At 36.1% G+C, this 24,712-nt stretch overlaps 1 protein-coding gene across 2 annotated transcripts; it reads right to left on the reverse strand.

The window, feature by feature from the left end:
• Positions 1-6,967: 6,967 nt before the first annotated feature.
• Positions 6,968-24,296, reverse strand: LOC103998014 (ubiquitin receptor RAD23d). Of its 2 annotated transcripts, none has more exons than XM_065083005.1 (12): positions 24,097-24,296; positions 20,613-20,774; positions 18,278-18,331; positions 15,085-15,164; positions 14,909-14,971; positions 10,940-11,117; positions 10,051-10,200; positions 9,895-9,960; positions 9,764-9,811; positions 9,559-9,668; positions 9,393-9,474; positions 6,968-7,377 (listed from the first exon to the last, which is right to left on the reverse strand). In XM_065083005.1, exons 1-12 carry the CDS (start codon positions 24,160-24,162, stop codon positions 7,261-7,263), a joined length of 1,176 nt encoding a protein of 391 aa, XP_064939077.1. In that variant the 5' UTR covers positions 24,163-24,296; the 3' UTR covers positions 6,968-7,260. The 2 variants fall into 2 exon arrangements, with proteins under 2 accessions (XP_064939077.1, XP_018686625.2); XM_018831080.2 differs by having other exon boundaries at positions 7,050-7,377; positions 18,257-18,331; positions 24,097-24,274.
• Between the last annotated feature and the right edge of the window lie 416 nt (positions 24,297-24,712).

Consider the following 24,712-nt stretch of genomic DNA (forward strand, 5'->3'; position numbering starts at 1 on the left):
TAACGCCTATCATATGTGTGTGACTCTCTATGCTCAATATCGAGCTGAGTCATACTTATTAGAACTCCTTCTGGCTTAGTGAATTATTATTTTTATAATAATTCACTTGACTCATCGACTATGAACGTACTAGCCACTATGCCATAGTCCCAAAATGATACAAGGAAATCCAATCCTTTGGACATATCTATTCTTAGTTACCATGTACCTATAGTCCCTCATCCATCTAATATCTCAAAGATCGTATATCATGCATGGTACTATTAAGCCTATACAGTTTCTACACAAGTCTCACTCTAATCGGATTCTCCCGGAGAACTCTTTCTCTCTCTCAATCTGAATGACTCTAGCTAGGGATTTGTTTGAGCAAGAATACATGAGATATTTCTCTCTTGATATTGAGAGTGGATGACCCTCTATCGATACTCAATAGCCCTCGTAAGGTTGGCTATCACTCCCGATGATTGACTGTACTAAATCTGGAACATCTAAACCTATAAGTCTGATATCAAAGAGTAGAGTACTCATATAAGACATCCTTGATGTCTCAAGTCTAAGGACTAGTTATACCACTCGGATGACAGAATCGCTATCTGGCAATAAGGTATCATCAACTATCCAACATTCCATAAGCGGATCAATCAGTGAACTCATTCTCCAATGAGCACCTATATTGTAATCCTAGTATCCCCACACGAGCAACTATGAGACCAACTACTGGTATCAGAGCTAGGTTATTTGTGCAAAAGATTGATGCGTAAAATCTATGAAACTTAAAACTATGTATATAAAAGATTGTGTTATCTAGGGAGATCGTATATCCCTGAATCCCTATAGATTTATAGGAGAGGGTGAAAGAAGTCAAGCATCCTCCTCTCTAATAGTGATCCACACAAAAGGACGGTGATGACGCTCCTCAAATCTCGAAGCTTACTATTTGAGGAGGAGAAAGAGATAGGAGAATAGGAGATGACAACCCAAAAAGACTCTACCCTATGAACAATTGGTTCCCTCATATTTATAGAGGTCCCTTGTCCTGCCCTATTGGGTATCAGATCTCCATCCAACTACCAAATCCTCTTAGATTAGTGGATCTTTATCTAATAATCTCTCATTGACACTTATTGAATCTCATCCATAGGATCAAATAATTCAGGGGCTTATTAGATATCCAATAAGATAGGGGCTATGGCGGATATCTTATATCTGAACCTCTACTCATCACAATGCCTACCATATGTGTGTCTCTCTAGGCCCAATATCGAGTTGGCCATGAGTCATACATGTTAGAACTCCTTCACTAACTCCTTCTAACTCAATGAAAGAGTTCTGACATCTATTGATGAGTTGAGTGAATTATTATCTTTATAATAATTATTATCTCTATAATAATTCACTCAACTCATCGACTGCAGATGTATTAGGCCACTACACCGCAATCCCTAGATGATACAGGGGAATCCAATCCATTGGACGTATCTTTCCTCAGTTACCGTATATCATAGTCCCTTATCCATCTAATATCATTGAGATTATATACTGGGCATTGTGCTGTCAAACATATACGATTTTTGCTCTAGTTTCACTCTAATTGGATTCTCCGGGAGAAATCTTTCTCTCTCAATCCGAATGACCCTAGCTAGGGATTTGTTTAAGCAAGAACATATGAGATATTCCTCTTATAACACTGAGAGCAGATAATCCTTTATCAACACTCAATAGCCCTCGTAAGATTGGTTACCACTCCCGATGACCGATTGTGCTAGATTTGGAACTTTCGAATCTATAAGTCTAGTATCAAAGAGTGAAGTACTCATACAGGACATTCTTGGTATCTTAAGTCTAAGGACCAGATATACCACTAGGACTACGAAATCGCTGTCTGACAGTAAGACATCATCAACCATCCAGCATTCCGTAAGTAGATTAATCAGTAAACTCATTCTTTAATAAGCACCTGTACTGTATCCCCACACGAGCATCTGTGAGACTAGCTGCATCCATCATATGGATGAGTATACAACACACCAATATGTCCGGTTATCTCGATATCTCTCTTGGGTAACCTATGACCGAGATTATTTAGGATCATAATCACATCATATGTACACACATATCACATGGTATATGATCATCCGTCCATGTTATACATCACATGTACATATCACCATATAGGACTACTATATAATAATAATTAATTAAATTATTTTAATTCATTATATGTAGTATTTTGGGAACCCTACCATAGGGTGCCCCAGATGGTAGGTTCCCCACATGGCAGGTAGTTCTTTCTTCAGTAAGGAAATCTTACCATATAGAGACTTCGTAAAAACCAGGAATCCTAGGCCACTGAATTGCCTTGCGTAGCTAGGAAACCCTAGCCACCATGGAGTCCCTTGTAGCCATTAAATTATCATTGCAAATGCCCCATATGGCAAAAACTCCTAGTCGCTTGGGCAACCCCTATGGCCAAGAAACCTTGGTTGCCAAGGGTGCCCCTTGTAGTCAGTAAACCTGGTTATAGGGGCTGCCATACAACAAGTTGAGGGCAGCCATGCTGCTCTCATTCCTACTACTTTTGGCGATGCCAAGAGTAGTAAATTGGAGCTCTCGGCCAAGGCTGCAAGCAGCCTTTGGCCAATCCAAGGGGTAGCAACAATCGTTGCCCTTTCTTCCCCTTTTGTGCCAACAAATTTGACATCAAAAGCCCTATCTAAAACACAAGACAAGGTGCAGCATAGATTTAAAAACTATAACAATTCCATTGATAGAAGATCATCTGCTCTTGATGTTATAAGAGAAATATTCTATATATTCTTGTTCAGACACATCCCTAACCAGGGTTATTCAGATTGAGAAATAAAGAGTTTTATGAGAGAATCTGATTAAAGTAAAACTCGAGTATAAACTATATGGGTTTAAGAGTACATGCCTAATATACGATCTTTGAGATATTAGATGGATGAGGGACTATAGATACACGATAACTAAGGACAAACAGATCTAATGGATTGGATTCCCCTGTATCGTCTCGGGATTGTGATGTAGTGGCCTAGTACTTCTATAGTCAATGAGTTAAGTGAATTATTATAAAGATAATAATTCACTAAGCTAGAAGGAGTTCTGATAGGTATGACTCACGACCAACTCAATATTGAGCCTAGAGGGGAGATGGAGTCACTAGTGAACCTTATCGATGAAGAAGTCATTAGTTGATAGCCCAAGTTTTCAAAAAGCATCAAAGTAAAAGATATTAATTTAGCTACCTATGTCGATCATGACCCTCTTCATCTAATCGTTAATCATCCTCACAGATATCACTAAGGCATCATCATGATTTGGGTCAAGGTACTATATCTTTTTCTTTTTAAAAGTTATCTTCGAGTTGCCTTCCATCCTCGAGTATTTTTCAATGATAGCTTAAGCATAAGCCTTACGACCCAAGAAGTTATCCCCCAATGATAGCATCAATTTGTCTCTCCATTGACTCTTGAGATCAGGGTGAGAGTTCTTAGTGCTTTTAAATAAACCGCTCGATTGAGCTCTTCAATTTGCTCTTTCAAGTTGTAACGTTCTTTGATATCATAGCTATAATCTCGATGGAACCAATAGTACTTGGACTTCTCTTTTTTCACCAACAGGGTTTTCAATGGATGAGGGTCTCTTAAGAGCATCTCCTCCTTTATTTGAAAAACTTTAATTCTAGTCATATTTAGAGGGGTCAACTCGGGCCTTGGGTGAAATAACTCGAGTTATTCATTTCTTCTCCATTGCGATGACCTCTAGGTCAAGGCTAATTATGGCCGCTCCTACTTAGGCCTCTTGTGTGACTTTTCACGCTTATCCGAGGGCATTGCTTTGACAACAATGTATTTATTGACCCTTTAAAGTGCCTTGAGTATAGTCATTGGTAGTCTTTTTATCAACAACCAAAAGAGATAAGACAGCCTAAGGCTCATCATGAAGGTCTGTATTATAAAAGATAGATGAGCATCTATTATGTTTCGGATCTCATTTGTGAACCGAATGATAAGGCCTATAAGCATTTCTTCCACCCTTTGCTTGAGTCCAAGGAGTGCTACCGTTGAAGGTCGAGAGCATACGTGAAGTTCGAACTCCCTTGCTAGCCAAACAAAAGAGCAGATGAAAAGCAATTTTCAGGCAAACATACCATTTTGCACAAGACCTCTTAAAATGGTCAAGAAAGAGTGACACATTAAGATATCTATGATGACATATGGGCATGGAACATTGTAATGTGCTCCATTGGATCGACACTATTATTGAATGATTCTAAAAATAGAAGACAATAGTTTATTGGAATCAGTTCCTCCTAAATTTTCTAAATGACTAGAGACCAACCTGAGGTGGGGTCGATAACGCCTTCCCTTTTGATTGTTGGAACTCTTATTGTATTTCCTTCAAACGTTAGTCTATTTCTCATAATTGGATCCTTAGGGAATCCTCTATCAAGTCCATTAACTTGGTCTCAAATTCAAGCAGGGTAGAGTGAGGGTAGTATAATATGCTAAATTCAATGATTAGGGACTAAAGTGTCCCCTTGGCTGATAGTTCAATAGGTCTCGGGTACTCTTGAGATGTTGGCACTACATTAAGTTAGGAAATCTTAATAGGTGTTGATGGCGGTAGAGTCGAGGACTACAATTGAGTTGGTGGCATCATCTATTGTACTAGTTAGGGCAAAAGCGGAGTGATAACTTATATCATCCCTATTAGCATATATACTTGCTGAGTGAGGTTTAAAAACACCTCAACAATGATGAAGAGGTGACACGAGGCCTTTCCTAGGGGTGAGAGGCCTGAGTCATTGAATATGTGCTAGTATCATATTGGAATCTATAGTGAGATGGATGCACTAATATGCGGAAAGGATGACTGCTATCCCCCTTAGGTGAAAATATTGTGGGTCAGGGGCAAAGCCTTTTCGCTCGAGCATTTATTGAGAGGATCAATGGGTGGGTATTTTTGTAACATATAGCTCTTCTTCTAGTACCAAAAAATATTATGGGAAGATGTTGTTAATGTCCCAGTCAGCTTGATGTAGTTCAAACTCGTGTACAAAGGGTTATCCAAGGTGAAAATGTTGAGTTCCTGAGGAGGTCATTCGAAGTGCCTCTAATGTGAAAATATCGAACTTTCGAGAAGGTCATCCGAAATACAACATGCATGAAGACCAGGGTCAAAAGAGGTTTCTCGAGTCGATCCCCTCAGATGCCTAAGTTAGTAACTCGAGATAGATAAATACAAATCATCTATGGTAAAATGTGTCCTCTTAGTTAAACTGAGCTTTTATACTTGGTAGCAAATAAATGACATATTCTATTGAATATTCTTCAATCAGACAATCTTTAACGACCTCAAATAACTTCAATTTGGTCTTTTGTTTAAATATGCAATAAAGATAGAGACAACCCGAAACGCTTGTCTTAAATCAATGTACATGAGGGCAAACTAATGAGAGACAATTTTTATCTCATTCTTTCAGCCTATACGCTATGTATATGACACATATTAGATACTAATTGATCGACAATATCCTCTCTATCAATAATAAACCATAATGTTCATATATTTTAGGATCATATAAACATATACATAAAATAATATTTAAATATTTATAATAAAATTAAATGCATTTGAGTATTTTCTTATTATTATAGTACAACTTTTATCTATCTCTATCTTTATTATGCCATAGTGATTGACTCATTGTACCTGGTTATAGGATTTATATGTCTTAGTTAATTATGTTACACTTCATTGTTCATATATAAAAATATTGTTTAAATAAAAATAATTATCATTTACCTAAGTTTAAAAGGTGATAGAAAAGGATTATTTTTCAAGAATTTGTTAGTGTTAGAGGATGATCTAAATCCAATTCAGTCCTATAATTGATTTGGATCAATCATTCTTCATAAGGAATTATTTTCATCACAAAAACCTCTTTTGTCAAGTCACGAGCCGACTTAAGTCGGACCTAATGGGTAGTATAGTCTTTTTATGTTACTTCAAGTCAAAATTAAATATAATTTGAGAATAGACCAAGAAATGTGTGTGCAGAATAGGAGTTTGGGAACCTTCCTATAAATAACAAGATTTAACAGACATAAACAAGAAAGAAAATATTTGTAATAAGGGAGTCGGTAGATAGTTTAATGAAAGGACTTACAAAGAACTAGTTGTGCAAGATTGAAGTCAATGGTTGGGATATTATGATCCTTGACTTTGACCATGCTATGACAAATTTTGCAGGAAGGTGCGTAAATCATGTCATAGAATAATACTTCTGACAAAAGAAATAATCATGCAGCGGACGTGGTCAACATTTTTTAGCGTGAAGCGCAAGTCTAAGACTTTGAATGGTGATCAGAAGTGGAATGGCCAATACAATATGCACAAAACCCTAAGCACCACCCAAGTACATATTAAACTTTTGGTCACATTTTTTGGTAGGAAACTTTGGCTCCAGACGAATATTATTTGTCCTCATCTTCACATTACCCCCCCCAGAGCCCCTACCTTCCCGAAAAGAATATGATTGTCCTAATTCGGCTTCTATAGAAATGCTTTTGGTCTGTACCAGTTTAGTGCCAACTCGAATTAGTTGTAGTGTTTCTTGGTTCGATAACTAAAGATAATGCAAGTCTATTCCAAGAGAGTGGGTAATGTTTCACTCGTGACGTTTAAGGTTTGAAGAGAGGATTTGTTTGGGTTTATGTGAGAAATTAAGTGAGATATGAGAAGGCAATGAAGGACTGAGATGCAAAGAGGGCGCGGAAAGGAAAAGGAGACCCATAGCGGGTATCTTTGGATCCAAAAATTTGACGGTGAGTGTGCTACCTATCCGGTGCAGTGATAATGTGTTTTAGATTGTTCTCTTTCCATTGACATGAAATTGTTAGCAAATCAAGGGTATGATTATTGATGAACATGAAGCGGTCACTTGAAGTGTAACATAAATGAATTCCCAATGTTTCCTAAAAGAATATTATTTTTAACTCTTGAAGAAAGCAACACATGAGGCATGATCCAAACTCTTAGTCTATGGTATCGCACAATCTTTATACACGGTTGTGGTCTCAGCGAAACTAAAATATCTGTATCTATATATAAGCCAAGTATAGAGCATTCATTCCACATCCCACAAGCTTTTAGGAAGCACAATGATACCATAGAAAGCTGTCGATTTAGTTTGTAGCACTGCGGAAGCTGTTCCAATGGGCTCTCCTCCATAGATCAATCTTCAAACTCATGCATATGATCCAAAAGATAGTTGGCAGCGAGCTCCTCGTTCTTGTTGCAAGCAAAGAATACCTGCAGCACAAGTGCCCGATCGAAGCCCATGGCTTCTAGCTGCCAGAATAAGGAGACACATGAAATTGTTTACTCAGGTAATAAACAGAAACGAGTGCATAGAACAGTTTTAGAAGCTGATGCAAAAAATAAATAATCTATCTTATAAATAAATAAACTGATTGCCAGCTTCAAATAAGATGTTTTCTTTCTAATCCACAAATTGGTTAAACTATCTTATACATATTCCAAGAGTCAAGATGTCTTATCCACCTAATGCATGAGAAAAGAGCACCATAAAATCTCAATTAATTGTAAGAGTTGATCATGAAAAAACAAATAACTCCCTATTTGCAACTTGTAGGCTGATTTCAATATTCATTTAATCCAAATAATCGCACATGCTGTTCATAAAATCCATACCCAAGAGAAAGTACATTGTTGCCACAGCATTGTATTGCAACAATGTTGATTAATGCCAAATAGACTGTCTGTCACCACCATAGGAATGTCACAAAACTGTCAACCACGATTGTTTTATTGAGTGAAGATAAACCTCCAGGAAAGATGCCACAGCCCCAGAGAGAGTATAGCGTGCAGTCCTTCCTGAACATTTTTCTTGAAACTAAATTGTTTTGGGAAAATGGAAGTTGAATTGGGCAATAATAGTTCAATCAGAACTATGAAAATGTCTAAGATTCTTTGGGCACCAACACAAAACTAACACCTCATGAATTTTCTTCAAAATAATAAAAAACTGAAAATTTTCAATCATAACAATTCTAAAACTGCACCTTTGTGATTCGACAATGTCTTATAAGAGGACTTCTCATGGTAGCCTGTCCTCTTTCTTTATAAGATAAACACAAATACCCAGCACATGCTTGGGTTGTTTCTAAAAAGCTAGCCTGAGTGGCTTTGCATTCTTAAGCATTTCAGTAGTCGCATACAAATTCAAAATGATATATATGCTTCTTTATTAACGACTTGCCTTTAATCAAACATAACAGCAACTTTATTAGTTTTGCTTTCCAGTTCAACCTAACAGAAAAGGCTCTTAGCAAACAAAATATACATCATGACTCAAAATAAAAAAAAGGACACATTCTTTGTAATTAAAGAAGTCCATCATGCAATACGACAATGCAACAAGACGACTGCCCAAATTGATCTCTAGAATTGGATCTAGGAGTAGGACTGGGCTGATCAGGTCATCTTTTAAATGCAATCAATATTCTATAGGTCATTACTTCAAATACAACCCAGCCGTTAATGATCAAGTTGAAAACCTAATCTCATATCTTACCTGTCTATTTCATGTAAGTCAATAACAAATTCTCCAACCTTCAGTATGAACAGAGAATCTAAAAAAAGAAGAATAACTATTGAAAATTAAAACAAAAAAGTCATAGAAACATAAGCGGACAAATAAACGTACCATCTTACTAAAAGCATTTTTATTTTTTCCCTTCAAAATTAGGAGCCACAAAGACCAAAATACCTCATAATCACATGCCACGACTCAAAACTAACATTATCCAACATTTCATGCCATAGGTCCCCAGGTAAAGTGCCATAACAAACTAGCAATGAACGTTGGACTTGGTTTCTCCATACCAGAATCCCACAAAAATCCTCTGCCTTTACCTACTTATACAGGGTGGATTTACATAAGCTAGATGGCTCAGGTAAGAACTTTTAAAATACTTCTGAAGCTTTGTTGGGATCTAAAATTGATTTACAGGTACACAGTTCTTTTTAGTTTTAAGATCACCTCAGACATAATTTGGCAGGCTCATACAAGATGTCAATAAATAATAAAAGATCTACAAAACTATAATTTGATGGCTTTACAATGATCTTCGCTGGTATAGACAGAACAATCAAATAGTATAATTATAATGCAAACAGAAAAACTGTATGACAACACAGAAAGACTAACACAACATTTCTCATTGATGCCAGACTTACGAAGCAGCTCTTTGGTGTTCAACAAAAACAACAGAATATTACAACTATCTAGCATCACCTTCCCTGCCAATGAAGGTGATTTATAGAAGAAAAGATTGACTTACACGTTCAATGGCTTCGTGCTCCTCAGGAGTGACACTTAGGGCTTGTGGCATTCCAGCAGGCACCTGACCTAGAAAGTTGCCACTTTATGTGGATAGGCAAAGGTTAGAACAACCAACATCCTCACTGAAAAATTAAAATAGATGCAACAATACAACAATTCCTCACCCTTCAGTTCCCTCAGCAGGCTCATTTATCAATCGCAGAAACTCTCCCTGGTGTTCCTGAATGAGCCTCAAAATCTGAGGGTTTTGTTTTCCCAGTTCTTGAAGCATGGGCTGTCAATCACAGGAAACTGGCATGAGACTATTCTTAAATAACAGAATAGTTTGACTAGGAACAGTCATGGAATATGGAAGCAATATAAGAAGACCTGCAAAAATTGAGGGTTCGCCTGTACCAAAGCCTGCAAAGCTCGAAACTGCACAGAAGATGAGAAATAAAGTTTAAAATTTAAGAACTCCTCTTTTAGACACTTGACTTTATAAGTATAATTAAAGAAACCTGTGGACTATTCTGTAAAAAATCAAGGCTGCCACCACCAGCATTTGACCCAACATCTGGAAGACCCTGCAGTATGAGACATAAACAAACTAGTCAATTTCTAATATTTGTAAAAGGCAGAAGTTTGTAAATTAAATGTTTGCATTTTGCAGTAACCTGAGGAAAGAGGTCCAAAGGATTAGCATTAGGACCACCCATAGGGACTGCAGGTTGAACTGGTTGTGGCACCTGGATAGGAGAATCGGTTGTTTGCCCACTTGGAGGCGCTTGTGCAACTGGTGGGGCTGCAGCATGCTCAGGAATGCCCTGATATACATATATAAACTTATTAGAACACTGTTACAGAGAAGATCTCATGTTTTGCTTCTTACAAAACAATAAGATCGTGTAGCGCATGTTACATTTAAATAAACCAGTGTTTCATCACAAAAAAGAATGAACTATGACCAATATGAATTTTCAACTTACCTATGCCCAAAAATGCATGGTATTATACGACATAAGAGGAGAAATTCTCTTATGAAAAGCCAAAAACCTATCTTAACCAATTGCAAATCTAGGCTCCCACTAGTGGAGTGGAATATAATGCAGGAAAAACAGATGAAAAATAAAGTTGCATCCTATCTGTCAAGTTGATTCAATTCTCGAAGTTTGATTGATCTAAATCCACAAACCAATATTCATAGTGTAAATTGGGCCAAAATGAACTATTTGGGTGTAGCTACTACTTCAAACCTAGAATTAACGTCAAAATACAGTGTTTAAGAACTAAAATTTTAGCATTGTTTCTGTAGGACATGGCATTTGTTTTTACAGCTAGGTCATGTCTTAGGAAGAGGACAACCTGATGACTTCAAAATCTTAGGTATTTTCCCACATAACAAATTTAGGCCTCTCCCAAATATCTTTCTCCCTTTGTGTTTGGTTTCCAGTGTGGCATAACAACATTGCATTAGAGAACAATGACTGTCATGGGAAAAATACATTTGCGCATTTACAATTTCAAGAGAGACAAAGGGAGGAAAAATTCAGAAATAAATCTTACAGAGTATAAATATTCAATAGCACGCTCAGGGTTGTTATATGCAGCACGCAAGGCACGAACAACAGTATCCCTGTCCCAGGTCCCTCCTCCCATGTCAAGAATTTGTTGGATGGTTTGCTCCAAGGTATTGCCAGCAACAAGATTTGATGCTGCTTGACCATATGCATCTACTTCAGTGCTGCTTATGCATAAGCAACAAAAGTCAAATAAGAACTATCACATAATCACAACCAAAATGGGAAGCAAAATGGGAGGAGAATGCAATGGCAAATAATTTGCACTTAAAATCCTCAACCAGAAAAAAAGTGAAATAAGCAGAAAATAGCAACAGGTGCACCATTTCCATTCAATTATCTCACTATTTCACACATTTCAAGATGAACAGATCATATGGAAGATTAGCACCTTCACTAAAAGTAACCTAGAAACAAAAATTCCTTTTTTTTGGCAAAGGATAAGTGGTGAAGACAGGTCTTGATAAAAACTTGTCAGATGATGATGGTAAGTGAATATGATCCACCATTACCAAACCAATGTTTTATGTGTGACTTGGATGGTCTCGCCAATATGGCAAGTAGCGGGACACTTAGAGTTTAGTATATATATAACCACATTCCCTACCTTGTTAGAGGATTGAAACACATAAGGAGAAAAATAGTAATTATAGGTTGAAAGATGTCGAGGAAGAAAAAGGAATGTTTCATACAAGAAAAAGCAACTATGGATGATTGGATGGTTGACTCAGGTTACATCTTCATGATTTTCTGGTATGTTTTCACACCATGCTCTATAAGATAACATTGATGATCTTTGAGAAGTCTCCTCCTATCTTATGTTTCTGAGAACCATTTTAGTGGAGACCCGATCTTTCTCCTTTGTTTACTAAAACTCATTTGAGTTATTATTTTATGAGTCAAGAATTATTCTTGATGATATTTGATATCATCTGGTTAATCTACAGAGGACTATTTGTAATCTCATTGATCTTAATTAGTTTTTGAATTTTATCGACCCTTGTATGTGGGTTTTTTATTCACACTAAAGTTTTTCCATAAAAATTTAACGTCATGTGGTTTGTGATATTCTTTTTATTGCTTGTTTGATTGGCTTAAGTGTTGCAATTTGTATTTTGGTGTTAAATTGTTATGTTTGATTTATATAGAGAGGGAAAATAGAACGAGGATAAAAAAGTATCTTCAATGAAGAAATTATAAGAAACAAACAAGGATTTGTTTTCTAGTCTGAGCCCTTATTACAAAAAGGTGGAGACGCAATACAAGAGGCTCTCGAAATTTTGAAAATCGTGAAGTCAAGAGTAAGGTCCAAATCCAAATTAGGAATAAAATGAAATTGAAAAGGGAACAATCAAAAGAATGTAATGAAGAAAAAAAAAAAAAAGAAAGAGATCTAGTTGCTTGCATTCGATGGTGGTCTTATTAAATATGACGTCAATGGAGTTGATCTCACATCCTAGAATTCTACTTAGGTTGTTGATTCAGCTGACTCATTTCATGCTTCTTAGCGTCATGACTTCTTTACATCCTTAAGCAAGGTCTTTTAGAACTATAGGTTAAACCTGAAAAATCCACCAAAGAGCATCAACCTTATCAGAGATATTCTCCTCACGATTATCTTTTACTTATAAGGGAGGGTTAGAATGTTATCAAGAGATTATGTTACATGACCAGAAAGATAAATGGTTGGGTGTCATGCAGGAAGAATGAAATCCTCGCATGACAATTATACATTTGATTTTTAATAGGATTTTTCCCCTCTGTATGTAAATCAAATAATAATATCAACATCAAATATAGTTATAACTTATAAGAAACCACAATGCTTAGACCAATCCTACAAATAATATATCAAACCACAAGATAATGTGTTTGCTTAGAAAACCCTTCAATGTAAAAGGAAAATCCACAGGCAAGCTAGATAATATTCTTCCATTAATCAAAGTCAATAGGATTACAACATAGAATATCAAATATCATCAAAAATAATTTTTAGCTCATTGAATAATCTTAGCAAAAGACTAAGGAAAAAAGATCAGATAGCACCAACAAAGATGTCACAGAATAGAGTGTTAGGGGCTTCTTAGTGAGATTATATTGAGGAGCATTGTGTCAAGAACAATGTATCAAAAATTCATGAAGATCGAACCTGAGTCAACCATCCAAATGAAATTTTATCCTTTCTTCCTCAGCCACGTTCAATCCATGATGAATATTTTTCCCTTTATGTATTTCTCTCCTCAAAAAACAAGTTGGGACTAGCATTAGAGTCATATTCACACTAAACCCTACTGTTCCCATGACTTGCAACGGGCAAGGCCACCCAATAAACTATATGTACAACTAGTACTAGGAAAGGCTATTAATAAGACTCGGGAAATCTAATTCCAAATCCACTATGATGGGAGCAAATAATTGAATTTTAATCTACACAGACTCCCTTGATTAAACTTACATAAGCATAATATTTTAGTAAACCATGTCAATGCAAAACCCTTGCCACATAATGCCAGTAACAAGAAATCCACAGAAAGGTGCATACTCCTGCCCACACATGACAATTCAAAACCCATGAGGATTTTCAATTTTCAGTAAAGAGGGTTAGATGATAAGTCCAGGTGAGACATGGACCTGGTATGCAATAATTCATCCTCAGTTTTTAAGAATATGGACATGGATAGTTTCTAGAAAAGTCATCTTTATGAAAACATTAAGCTGTTTATGGATGCAATACTGAAAAGCCAAAAGCTTATAACTATTTGAAACTTCAAAGAAAGAAAAACATAAAAGAGTGACCCAGACGAACATAAAAAAAGATAGGATCAATGTCTAAAGATTGTGAGAATACCCAAAACACAAAGTACATCCACTAGAGACCTTGGCTCAAATATCCAAAGCATATACCAAAAAACAGAATATCAAGAAAGAACAGAGACACCTGAACAAGATATTTGTAACCAAGAAAGAAAAACAGTAACAGAAACAGAAATAGAGAAAGAAAAGATAAAATAAATAAAAAGAGGAAGAAGAACAAAAGACAAAAAACTAAGCTAAAAAAGAATATGCATGACAGTGGTTGTGTAAAAAAGAAGCAAAACAAAATACGAAAAGACAAACTAAGAAAAGAAAAGACTATAAATAACAGTGGTCGTGTATAAAAGAAGCAAAAAAGAATGGCATGATACCTAGCAACAACAAGCTCCAAAAAGCAAAACATCAGTCTAAAGTACATCCCCAACCTTCACATCACAAGAAAGATGTATGAAGTGTGGATCAAGAGCCACACTAAAATACGTAGGCATATGCACAAGCTAGATTGGAAAGCAAGAAAACAAAAAATGTCCAACTATGAGGTTGTAACTAAAAAAAAAGATCTCTGTGCACAACAACCAAAAGGAAGGGGTCAAATTGACTGGTTTTCCTACATCTGAATCTTGAACACAAATATAGCTTTAAAGACAAAGTCTATTTACAAGATAGTTTCCCAGGATTAGGACCACCCAATAGTTCACCTCTTTGTGGACACACATACCCACATAGATCTATTAAAGAATAACATAAAAGAACCCTGACGAACCACAAACTCTATTATATTGGAAAATCACTAAAACATGTCATCAAGATGTAAACATATATGCACTTTTTTTATAAGTAGATAATGAAATTAATGAAATATATGTAACCTATGATGAAACAACCATAAATCTAGAAGATAATGTCAGACAATTTCCTCAAATCAATTTATGGAATTTTGTTAACAAGTAAAACTTATGAAACAAAATAAATTAGCCAGGTAAATAGCAGAACAAAATTTGTGCAAGGTTCCTAACTCCAAAACCCATCAACTGCTGCATATAGCCAACTTCTAGTTGCTTAGACAATTGTTACAGTATGTCCCTGTAACAAAAGCTGGACAATGACACCAGTTACACAATGAGCAAAAAAGGCAACTCACGATATGGTAGATCCAGGAGCTGGAGCAGCTGTGGCGGTTGGAACTGGAGCACTTGTAGGAATCCTGCTTGATGAAGCATGGCAGTACCACAAAACAAAATCATAGTAAAGAGAGTTTGTACAAATCAAGTAAATATGATAACCAGGAAAATAAGAATGTGACAATAAATAACCTACAGGGGCAATGTTGCTGCAGATGCTTGAGGAGCTGACGCTGGTGCCAAAGGGACAAGAGTGGCAGTATTGGTAGGTAGGGCCTATACAAGAAAGAAATTCATTATGCTTTCAGAAATTTTGGTGCATCATTCATCTCAAGCATGTGTCCAGCAAGCACAAGATGTCCATTTAATGCAACGCTTCTTCAGAGCTTCAGCATTTTCATTATCTTGCTGAGATCTCAAAAAATTACAGGGATAAACCAATCATAGCTCAATATGTTACCACTCCAGCATCTAAATCAAAAGAGGCAAAACAGGTATGCAGCATCTTTGATTTTCCCCCCTTTATCCTGCTTGTTTTGGTTCTTTCTTTTATGACACTGTTTATACCAGCATACTGTATAGGTTTGACAAGGAACTAGTAAAGGATAAGTAATGCTAAGGGCAATCTTTAGGACAGCATCCACAGTCTAGCACTTTTAAGACATCAAGATTAGGACTTGCAAAACAGGAAGAATATCTAGCTGACACCACATCAGTAAGAAAAATGATATTCAATACTTCCTCAATGTACACAATCACATTCAAATGAAGATTCATTCTCAAATATGCCTAGATGTGTATATCCATAACTCTTAAAGATGCAACAAAGTAATATTGATCAAGATAAGATTAATTATATCTTGTTACTATCAGATCTTCTTAAATCTTTGCATTGAAATCCTTTATTGTTACAACAAGGTCCCTGATTACATTAGTTGAGCATTAACCAAATTAGATTGTCTGAATCTAATCAGACCAAACTCGCGAGCAACTAATACCTATTATATTCAGGAATGGGCAAGTGAATTCAACAATTTAAATGGACTTGCATCGAAAATTTAAACTAAAAAAAAATTTTAGGTTTCTTTCCAAATCTTCTCTTCCATTTTCTTTTTCCTCTTCCATGAGAGACCAAACCAGTGCCTTCACATTTTAATGTCCAGTGCCACAGCAGCACTGCCTTAGTGATTGTTAAGGATGGTAGTCTAGGCTGTCCCCCACTGTCAGATGACGGTGTAATCAGTCGCAGTTTTGGCTGCCACCCATCCCACTGATGCAGATTAGCAGTTGGTGGCTATAAGGCCAACATTAGTTCCATAGTAGGCTGATGGTACAGCAATAGAGGTTTACTCTTAGGCCTTTTTGCTCCATTCCTTTTCTGTCTGGTCCTATCCTCTCTTCACTCCAATTGGATTTGTTTTACTATTGAACAATCAACAAACCATTGATTATCTGCTATATCCATTAGTGGTTCTGAATTCTGATATTTATTATCGATAGCCCAAGATTTATGAAATAGAACCACTAATATGAGAATAAATAATTGATAATGCAAAGAAAGGAAATAAACAGAGTTTTCTGCTCACTAGGGTTCCTATCCCAAATGTTTTAGCAACATCAATGATGATCGTCATGTCGAATCAATGACCTATGAACTCCAATGATGTCCTCAGGCATCAGGATGAGACGGTGCAGCATAGATAACTAGAAAAGAGAGAACTGGGCAAGGCACGAATAATAACATAGGTAGGATAGGATGAATGCTTAGAGATTTAGATGATTAATGAATTTTTATCCCCTAAACTTCCAGCTAATCAGGACTCTATTATAATTATTATCCTTCAGATCATTATCTTTATCGCAGAGTAACCAATAATAAGCAGGCTCACTTTCTCTTTTTTATAATTATAGCTTACTAACTCATGGGAGAAGACTTGGTTGTAGTGGATATCAACACACATTACGGCCCCTTAGTTTCAACATAACTATTAAATCTGAGATTTTTCATTATCAAAATGAGTACTTGTGACGTGAAACTGAATGAAGCTCGTTGCACTACAAATTGCATAAAATTATAATTCTAGTATCCTTGTAACAGATAAGTCATAAACAAGAATCAAGGTACTAATGAAATGTTCATTAAAGCAATCTTAAGCAACAAAATTGAACTCTCTGGAACAGCATGTTCAAACTCCTATCGTCAAGCTGGACTCACATGGCTACTCTAGGACCCTTTTCAATCCATGAGGGTTGTTTTGGGCAACTGGTGATAAGAATAGCAACTTATAAGGCATGTTTTGACCACGTTCAACAGGGACCCTTATAACAATTTGCAAAGCAAGATTTCCAATTTTTCCAGCAGGAATAAAACGGCTCACTACAAATTACAAGTCTGATTTGAGTCCTATCTCTATTGAAATTCATCTAATGGGAATAAGATTTTGCCTACTTTAGATTTTTATTTTATTTTAATGTTAAATTAGTTTGCTTAGACTAACATGTCTGGATATTTTCTTATTTTATAAAGTTAAATAAGTTTAAATCCATAGTTAAATCTTCCCACTTCTCTCTTGTTCTTCTGTGAAGACCCTTTCTCCACCTAGGGTAATATAAAGATCATATCCTTTCATGTCAAATTGTGTCTTATTAATGACCTTAAAATCCATACTTTCCATGGAAAAGACACTCAAAGAAGTATAAATGGTAGTTGGATGCCAAACGAATACACAGCAGAAGAGTAAAAATTATGCCCTAATGACTCCTATACTTTGATAAGAGTACTTTATGTTCTCACCTAAAATAAGAAGAAAAAATCCAATTCAAACCATATGCTTCAACATCGCAGCAATGCTGACAGATGAAGGCCAAAAATGCATGTTCCTTTGATACATAGACAATCTCGCCATATTTTAGTTTTCCTAATTGGAATTCACCTTTGGTTCTGTTCATCAATAGTCTACTGGACTATAAATGCACCAATGCATGCTAAGACCAAAGAAAGTTGGGATTTGGTCACAACAGTTGAACCTCATCATCAAGGTCAGGCATTTTCCAACAATTATAATATAGTGATAGTTTACGGGGATTCTTTGATGGTATGCCCTATATGCATGAATAACAAATGCCCACCGAAAACTTGAACAAACTATCAAGTTCAAACTTGACAAGATTAAATGCTATATTACTTGATTTTCTGACAAGCATGTTTCATTTTCCAATCACATATGCACAACATATATAAGCACTCAAGAAAGCATACGTAGCACCAAACATTTGTTATCCTTGACAGAGTGTTTATTTTACTATAAATTAGATATAAGAGCAAAATAAAGTGAAAGACAAAGATACGGTTAGAGATTGTTATATACATCAATGAATTGTCTTCTAACCTGACTTGGAGGTGCTTCAGAGGTTGTTGAAGCTCCACTAGATGATCCCTTCGACTGCAAAGTGTAAAAAGTATACCTCTCATAAGTTATCCACAATGGTATTCTGAAGAGTGAAGACTACTAATTTCACATGCATCACAACTGAAGGTCTCTATTATCTATGAAATTTCAGTGTGATAGTTGGTCACGACTTATACAAGAAAAACCTTTAAAATTAAGTTGGAAATACTAAACCATGCCAAAGAAAAATATTAAAAAATTCGAGTAAAACACAGACATAAAAAAGAGCAATCATGTGAAAGCTTTTAATTAATTGATCATGAAATTTTCCAAAATCAGATAAGTAAACTGCAACTCAAATTAATGATGGGCCTAATGCATGAGGCTCCCAGAAAATTCAGGGTTTGGAGATGATTAATAGCCTTAACTAGCGAGCAAAGAGGTTCTTTCTGAACCTTAGTCATTCAAGTCGAGTAGAAGCAATGTTAGTACAATTATTAAGATATGAAATTCTACTCAATACCATAATTTTTATACAACATCATGAATGTACTTTGCCAACAGCAGTCGATCTAATTCCCCTTATCAAGGTTGAAATCTTTACTGCCATCAGTAAATAATCAGGGCAAGCTAATGACCCCACAAAGACCTAAAAGTCCTGTTTTCTATGACTTATTATAGAAAGAGAAATGTGATCCAAGTAAACTACACTTTTGGAAGTGCCAATGTGTCTAATGGAGTCATTGCAATAGAAGTTTGCATGACAGCAGCACCAAAGAATTTATAACTTATTTGGGCCAACTCAAAATAATTAGAAAACAATAATGTTTTCATATCATATAAAATAGTAAACTATGATCATAGCATATAAAAAATAAAACAATTACATACAATAAACATGAGAGTTCAAAGATAAGACAACTCAAAACACTCAATGTCCAACATTCAAAAACAAAAAAAAAAGCTTCCAGAAACTGAAATTGTTGAAATGGTTTAAACTCAACTAGCAAAACATTACTGAATTATCAATAATTCAAATGCACCAAATCTAAGAAATACAAGTAGAACTATACATCCCGATAGGATATGTGATTGCTTTAGTTAAACCTAAAAAAAAAAAAACAATCACAAAGTTCCAAGAATCAATATTTCCATGTCAACATGGAAGGGGAAGAAGGATTCTGTTCTTCCTCATCGATCATTCACCATAAAAGAATAATTCAAATGCACCAAATCTAAGAAATACAAGTAAAACTATACATCTCGATAGGATATGTGATTGCTTTAGTTAAACCTAAAAAAAAAACAATCACAAAGTTCCAAGAATCAATATTTCCATGTCAACATGGAAGGGGAAGAAGGATTATGTTCTTCCTCATCGATCATTCACCATAAAAGAATAATCACAAGAAGAAGGGGGACAGTTATACCTTAAATCAACAAACATAAACACACATATATGTTTATAAAAGAAAACTATACACAAGCATAAAATTTTTATCAAGGCCTCCTAATTTGTTAGTCAAAAGTTATGAGCATATAGAGAAATCTAGATGTCACAACAATAACAGTGGACCATATTTGGATTCAAGTGCGTGGCTATTCCCCTACATTTGGGAACTGTTTAGGGCAATATCACTAGTAAAATTAAGGCAGCCACAATAAGAGGAGTGCTAACAGCTGAAAAGATGCAAAGGAGAACCATCTCTCTCCTCATTAGAAAAAAAGGCCAAATAGAGCATGTTATTTTAAGGTAAATGACAACAGAATCCTGCTAATCTGGAATTATTGACAAGTTCCATTAAGGTGTTTTCACTTCATAATACACATTTAATAACTGGTAAATATATATGAATTCCATGTAATTCCATAACACTAATGACATAATACATGGAAAGTAATTACACAATTAAACTTAATTAAATCCATAGTTAATGTCAAAGGTTTCTGATTCTGTTGACAAGCCTCTTTGTAAGAGAGATTATATTGGTTCAGAAATGTGTGATTCCATCACTACATATGTGCAGCATAATGTCCATACCACAGAAAGTCAAACAAATTTGTGGAACCAAGATATTTTGGATTCACCAGCCGTGGATGTGTTCCCCTATCCCTCACATCAAGTAAACTACAAACAAAATGAAGAGCCTTGCTCCTACTGCCATTCTCAGTGAAGCAGAAGTTGTCTTATATTTCTCAATTTATGAAAGCCAGCAACATAGTAAAAGAAATGGCAAATCATGTAAGCTCTTAGAAGAAGACCAACATTCATCAGCTTGTCCACAAACATAAGAAGATCAAGAATCAGAATAGAGTCTTAAAAGTGAAGGGCTACCTTACTCAGCATTATAACAAGAAAACTATTTTCAGAAACTTTATTCTCATCCAATGTAGTATCATCTTTAAGAACTTTCCCTTGATGTATAAGCATCTGCTGTTCAGCTGGATAAACAGTTTTTCCTTGGGAAGTCTCAATGTATCTTTTTACATCAGCAACCTGCAGAGGAACCATATGGAAATGATTATCAGACTGTTTATTATACATTGATTAAATAAATTGAAGGCAAAAAGCTGGAGAAATTATAGTAATGACATGTAGACTTCATGCCATAGTAAGATTGATTGGTTGCAACTTAACCGTCAAATTTTCAAATATAGAAATAGCCTCTCCACAGTCAGGGTAAAAGTCTGTCCAGCACATCCATGTCCACATAGGTGAGACTAGTGCATTGGATCACCCTTTCTAGTCAACAAGGCATGCAAGGGTGTAAACTTGAGGGAAAGGGTGATTAGAAATATGAGACAGGAGAATGTAATAAAAAAATATGCAAAGGATATGGTTGGAATAATGGATTACCTATGTAGCTTAAGTTGCATAGTTTTTTACTTCTATATCCAAATGAATTCTTTATTGCATGAACAACTTCATTGCCTACAGTCTTATTTCTTAAAATCCGTGTGTCTGGGGCTTGATTAATTTCTTGGTGCTTCTAAAGTAACAAATAAAATGCATTGGAAACAAGTACTGGCTAGCTCAAAGCCTCATGTATCAACTTCTAAAAAAATTGTCATTTATTCTTCAGGTATCTAGAAACCTAAGACAAAAGATACCTAAACAAAGTTATTGAAGCATGCGTCCTTTGGGTCTGATGCTAATAAAAAACAATACTGCCAGTCAAAAGGTTTTAAAGCCACGACAGTTACTAATTTACCAATCTCAAGCTTGAAACTTGAGAAAAAATATGACATGATGCAACACTAGGCAAGCATCAAAATTTCCATTGTCTACAAATAGCCAGTTGTGCTTAATTATGGATATACTCCTGCTATAAATGAAAATTTTAATGGCATCAGGCTATACATCTCGCTAGGTGATACATCCTAATCATTAACCCATGGCCATCAACCACCAAGTGTTCCTACCACGAAGTGTGCCAAATCCAGGAGTTTGAACTCTTCTTGTCCTTTTCACCCCACAAACTGGAACCATCCGAATGGAGACCAGATGTGTTGAATTCTTCTTGTATATGGGAAACCTTTGCCCAAAACCAAATCACCTCACGAGATCATACTTCTTTCCCAACTTCAAATGTGGCAAGATTTGGAAAAACGTGCCACGCTGGTCAAATCCACCACATCAAGATCGCCACATTGGTCAAATTCGCCACAACAAGTTGATGTTCAAAATTGACATCAAAAGGTACACGGTTTGTCAATCAAATATTGTAGAAGTAATGTTATTGTGAATGTTCTAAAATTATAATGTTGACGTCCAACCACATGACATTGTGGTTGTATAACTACCTTTCCAAATGGCATGTTGTTTATTTTGGTGGTAACAATAGCCACTCACTGAAAGAGTATGACATGCATAACTCCTTCACCCACCGCTCACTTTTTCTCTCTGGTTCAGGCCCTTTTGCCGATGCATATTCATCTGTCTACCAACTGATATCAACACCGAACCAAGATTTCAAATCTTAACATATACATCATTTATATCATGTGCCAACTTCATGCACTTTTAAGAAGACTTTACTTGTGTGCTTTTAATATATATAGTTCATAAAGAGTCTAAAATACAAATTTTGATTCATTAAGTAATCAAGCATAGAAGACAGGGTTTAATAGGGGTTATAGAATATAGGGTTCGAACAATTGGTCTGATTGGTACTGAAAAAGGTATAGAACTGCATGTACCAATCTAACCTACATTTGGTATCAGCACCGAATAAATCTTGCTATCAATACTAGTGCAGAATTACGAGTTCTTATGGCATTTTGTTAAGTCTTTATTGCGCCTAGAACAAAAAAATGATGATTTATCCGAACGTTTCACCTACACATAAAAGTAGTCTTAGATTGAGAAAAACTTGAGTGTGTAGTGAAGATCACAAGGAAAGTCGATAATTGTCATAACTACAACAACAAATCTCAATGTTGCAACTATTTGAGGATGGCTACGTAGATCCTTTGCACCACTAGGCATTGATGCTGGCAGGGAAAAGTCATTTTTGCGAGCACTAACAGGGCATTGATGATACATATTGAACGCATAAGAAAAGCAAGAGCCCCCTGTTCCGCTTGCACGCACCCACACATGCAACTATTAGAAAAAGATAGTCATTAAGATAAGAAATATTGCAATCCTTGAGTAATCTAGTTGGCATGGAGCTCAAGATTTTTATACACGAGATAAATTTTCACACCTTGAACAAATATTAGACTATAGAAGACACTTGAGATGATCTTGTAGACTTTGGGAACCCTTTTTTCTCAAAATGGAATAATATCTTGATCTTTTCTTCTTTTTCTCTAAGAATTTAATAGGAAGTGATTATTAAATCAAATGAAGTCACTTACCACTTCACAACATTCAATGATATGGCTATCATGTGTTTGACGGAGCATCAAATTTTCAACTGGTGTAAATTTCTCATAGTCATAGAGCATAATGATGTAATTTTGTTGTACTATGGACTTATAAAAGCGTACATGGTAGAAACAATGAACTTGTTTAAATAGTAACATGACAAAAACTACACAATCTCTAACTCGACAACAAGATACCTATACGAACACATATTTCTCTGACAAAAAAGGACCCAAATTAATGCGTTAAGGAACATATAAATTTTGGCCCTCTAAATATATTGAATAACAAACCTTCTTGTTTATCCAACACTCTCTTTTCTAAACTCGTTCAGTCAATATTTACGCGTAAAAGTATAACCCAAAACATCAAAGAACAAGTTAGAAAATTTATGTTCGATGTGGGTCCAATCCACGCTGTCTCTGCCCCAAATACTTTTTCCATGTATTAGAGATCGACAGACACGACGCGTTTGCTTTTCACATCAACGTTACGCAAGAGTCGAATACTGTAGTAAAAATCATAGAAAGTAAAATAATAAGAAATGCAATAGATACAACCCTACTAAATTATTCATGTATACAATAACAAATGCAATTCATACAACTCTTCTAAATTATTTATCCCTTCGGAACTCAAATGTAGTATGCAGATAACCCTAAAGCACCCTTAACCCGATCCATTGCGGAAACATTCCCTAAATTTGAAGAAAAGAATCAATTCAACGAGAAGCAATCCAAATATCTCCAACAACAGGATCTTTCTTAAACCTTCTCATCAAGAATTAAATTCTCCCATCCACACATGCGTCATGCCCAAATTCGGTGCAAGCCGGCTGCTAGGGCATCAAATCGGCAGAAGAAACGGCAAAAACAAAAAAAAGACCGGTCGATTCGCTGGCGAAAGTGATGGGACCGAAGGAGAAAGAGAATGGAAGCGATGGTACCGTGTCCTCGGGCTTGACATCGATCTCGAAGTTGGTGCCCTTGAGAGTCTTGACGAAGATCTTCATCTCTCTCACTAATTCGCTCGCCCAACCGCTGCTCTCTCACTCTCTGTCTCTCCGTCCAGCGAGGGTTAAAAGTCTGCGACTCCCAAATCGAGGTCGGACGGCAAGACGAAGGGAGTGGTGACCGTTTTATACTTTGTATGTACAGTCGAGGATACGACACCGAAAGAGGAGTCGGTGTCAGGCTCCTTTTCACTTGTCTCGCCTCGCCTAAAACAGCAAACTAGTAAATGATTTTTCTTCCTATTAGTAAACGATATGGGTCCCAACTCGCGGACCCACGAAACAACCAATAGTAAGTCACGGTTTCATGGATGGTGGCTTGTCTCAGACGCAGGAGTCTCTCCCTAGGTGCGCAACTTTCACTGCGGGAATACCACTCTCCGTATTCCTTTCGGCAGCCGGCAACCAAATCGTTATATATTCTTGTTTGGAGAGAAAGAGAACAAACGAGAGAGACAAGAAAAAGAGAAAAGGATGCAGATAAAGTGATCATTATCAAACGCAGTCCAGCGAATCCAACCAATCAATGGACGCAAAATACCTGGGTCCC

This window comes from Musa acuminata, chromosome BXJ1-9 (genome assembly GCF_036884655.1).
Source record: "Musa acuminata AAA Group cultivar baxijiao chromosome BXJ1-9, Cavendish_Baxijiao_AAA, whole genome shotgun sequence".
Lineage (NCBI taxonomy): Eukaryota > Viridiplantae > Streptophyta > Magnoliopsida > Zingiberales > Musaceae > Musa > Musa acuminata.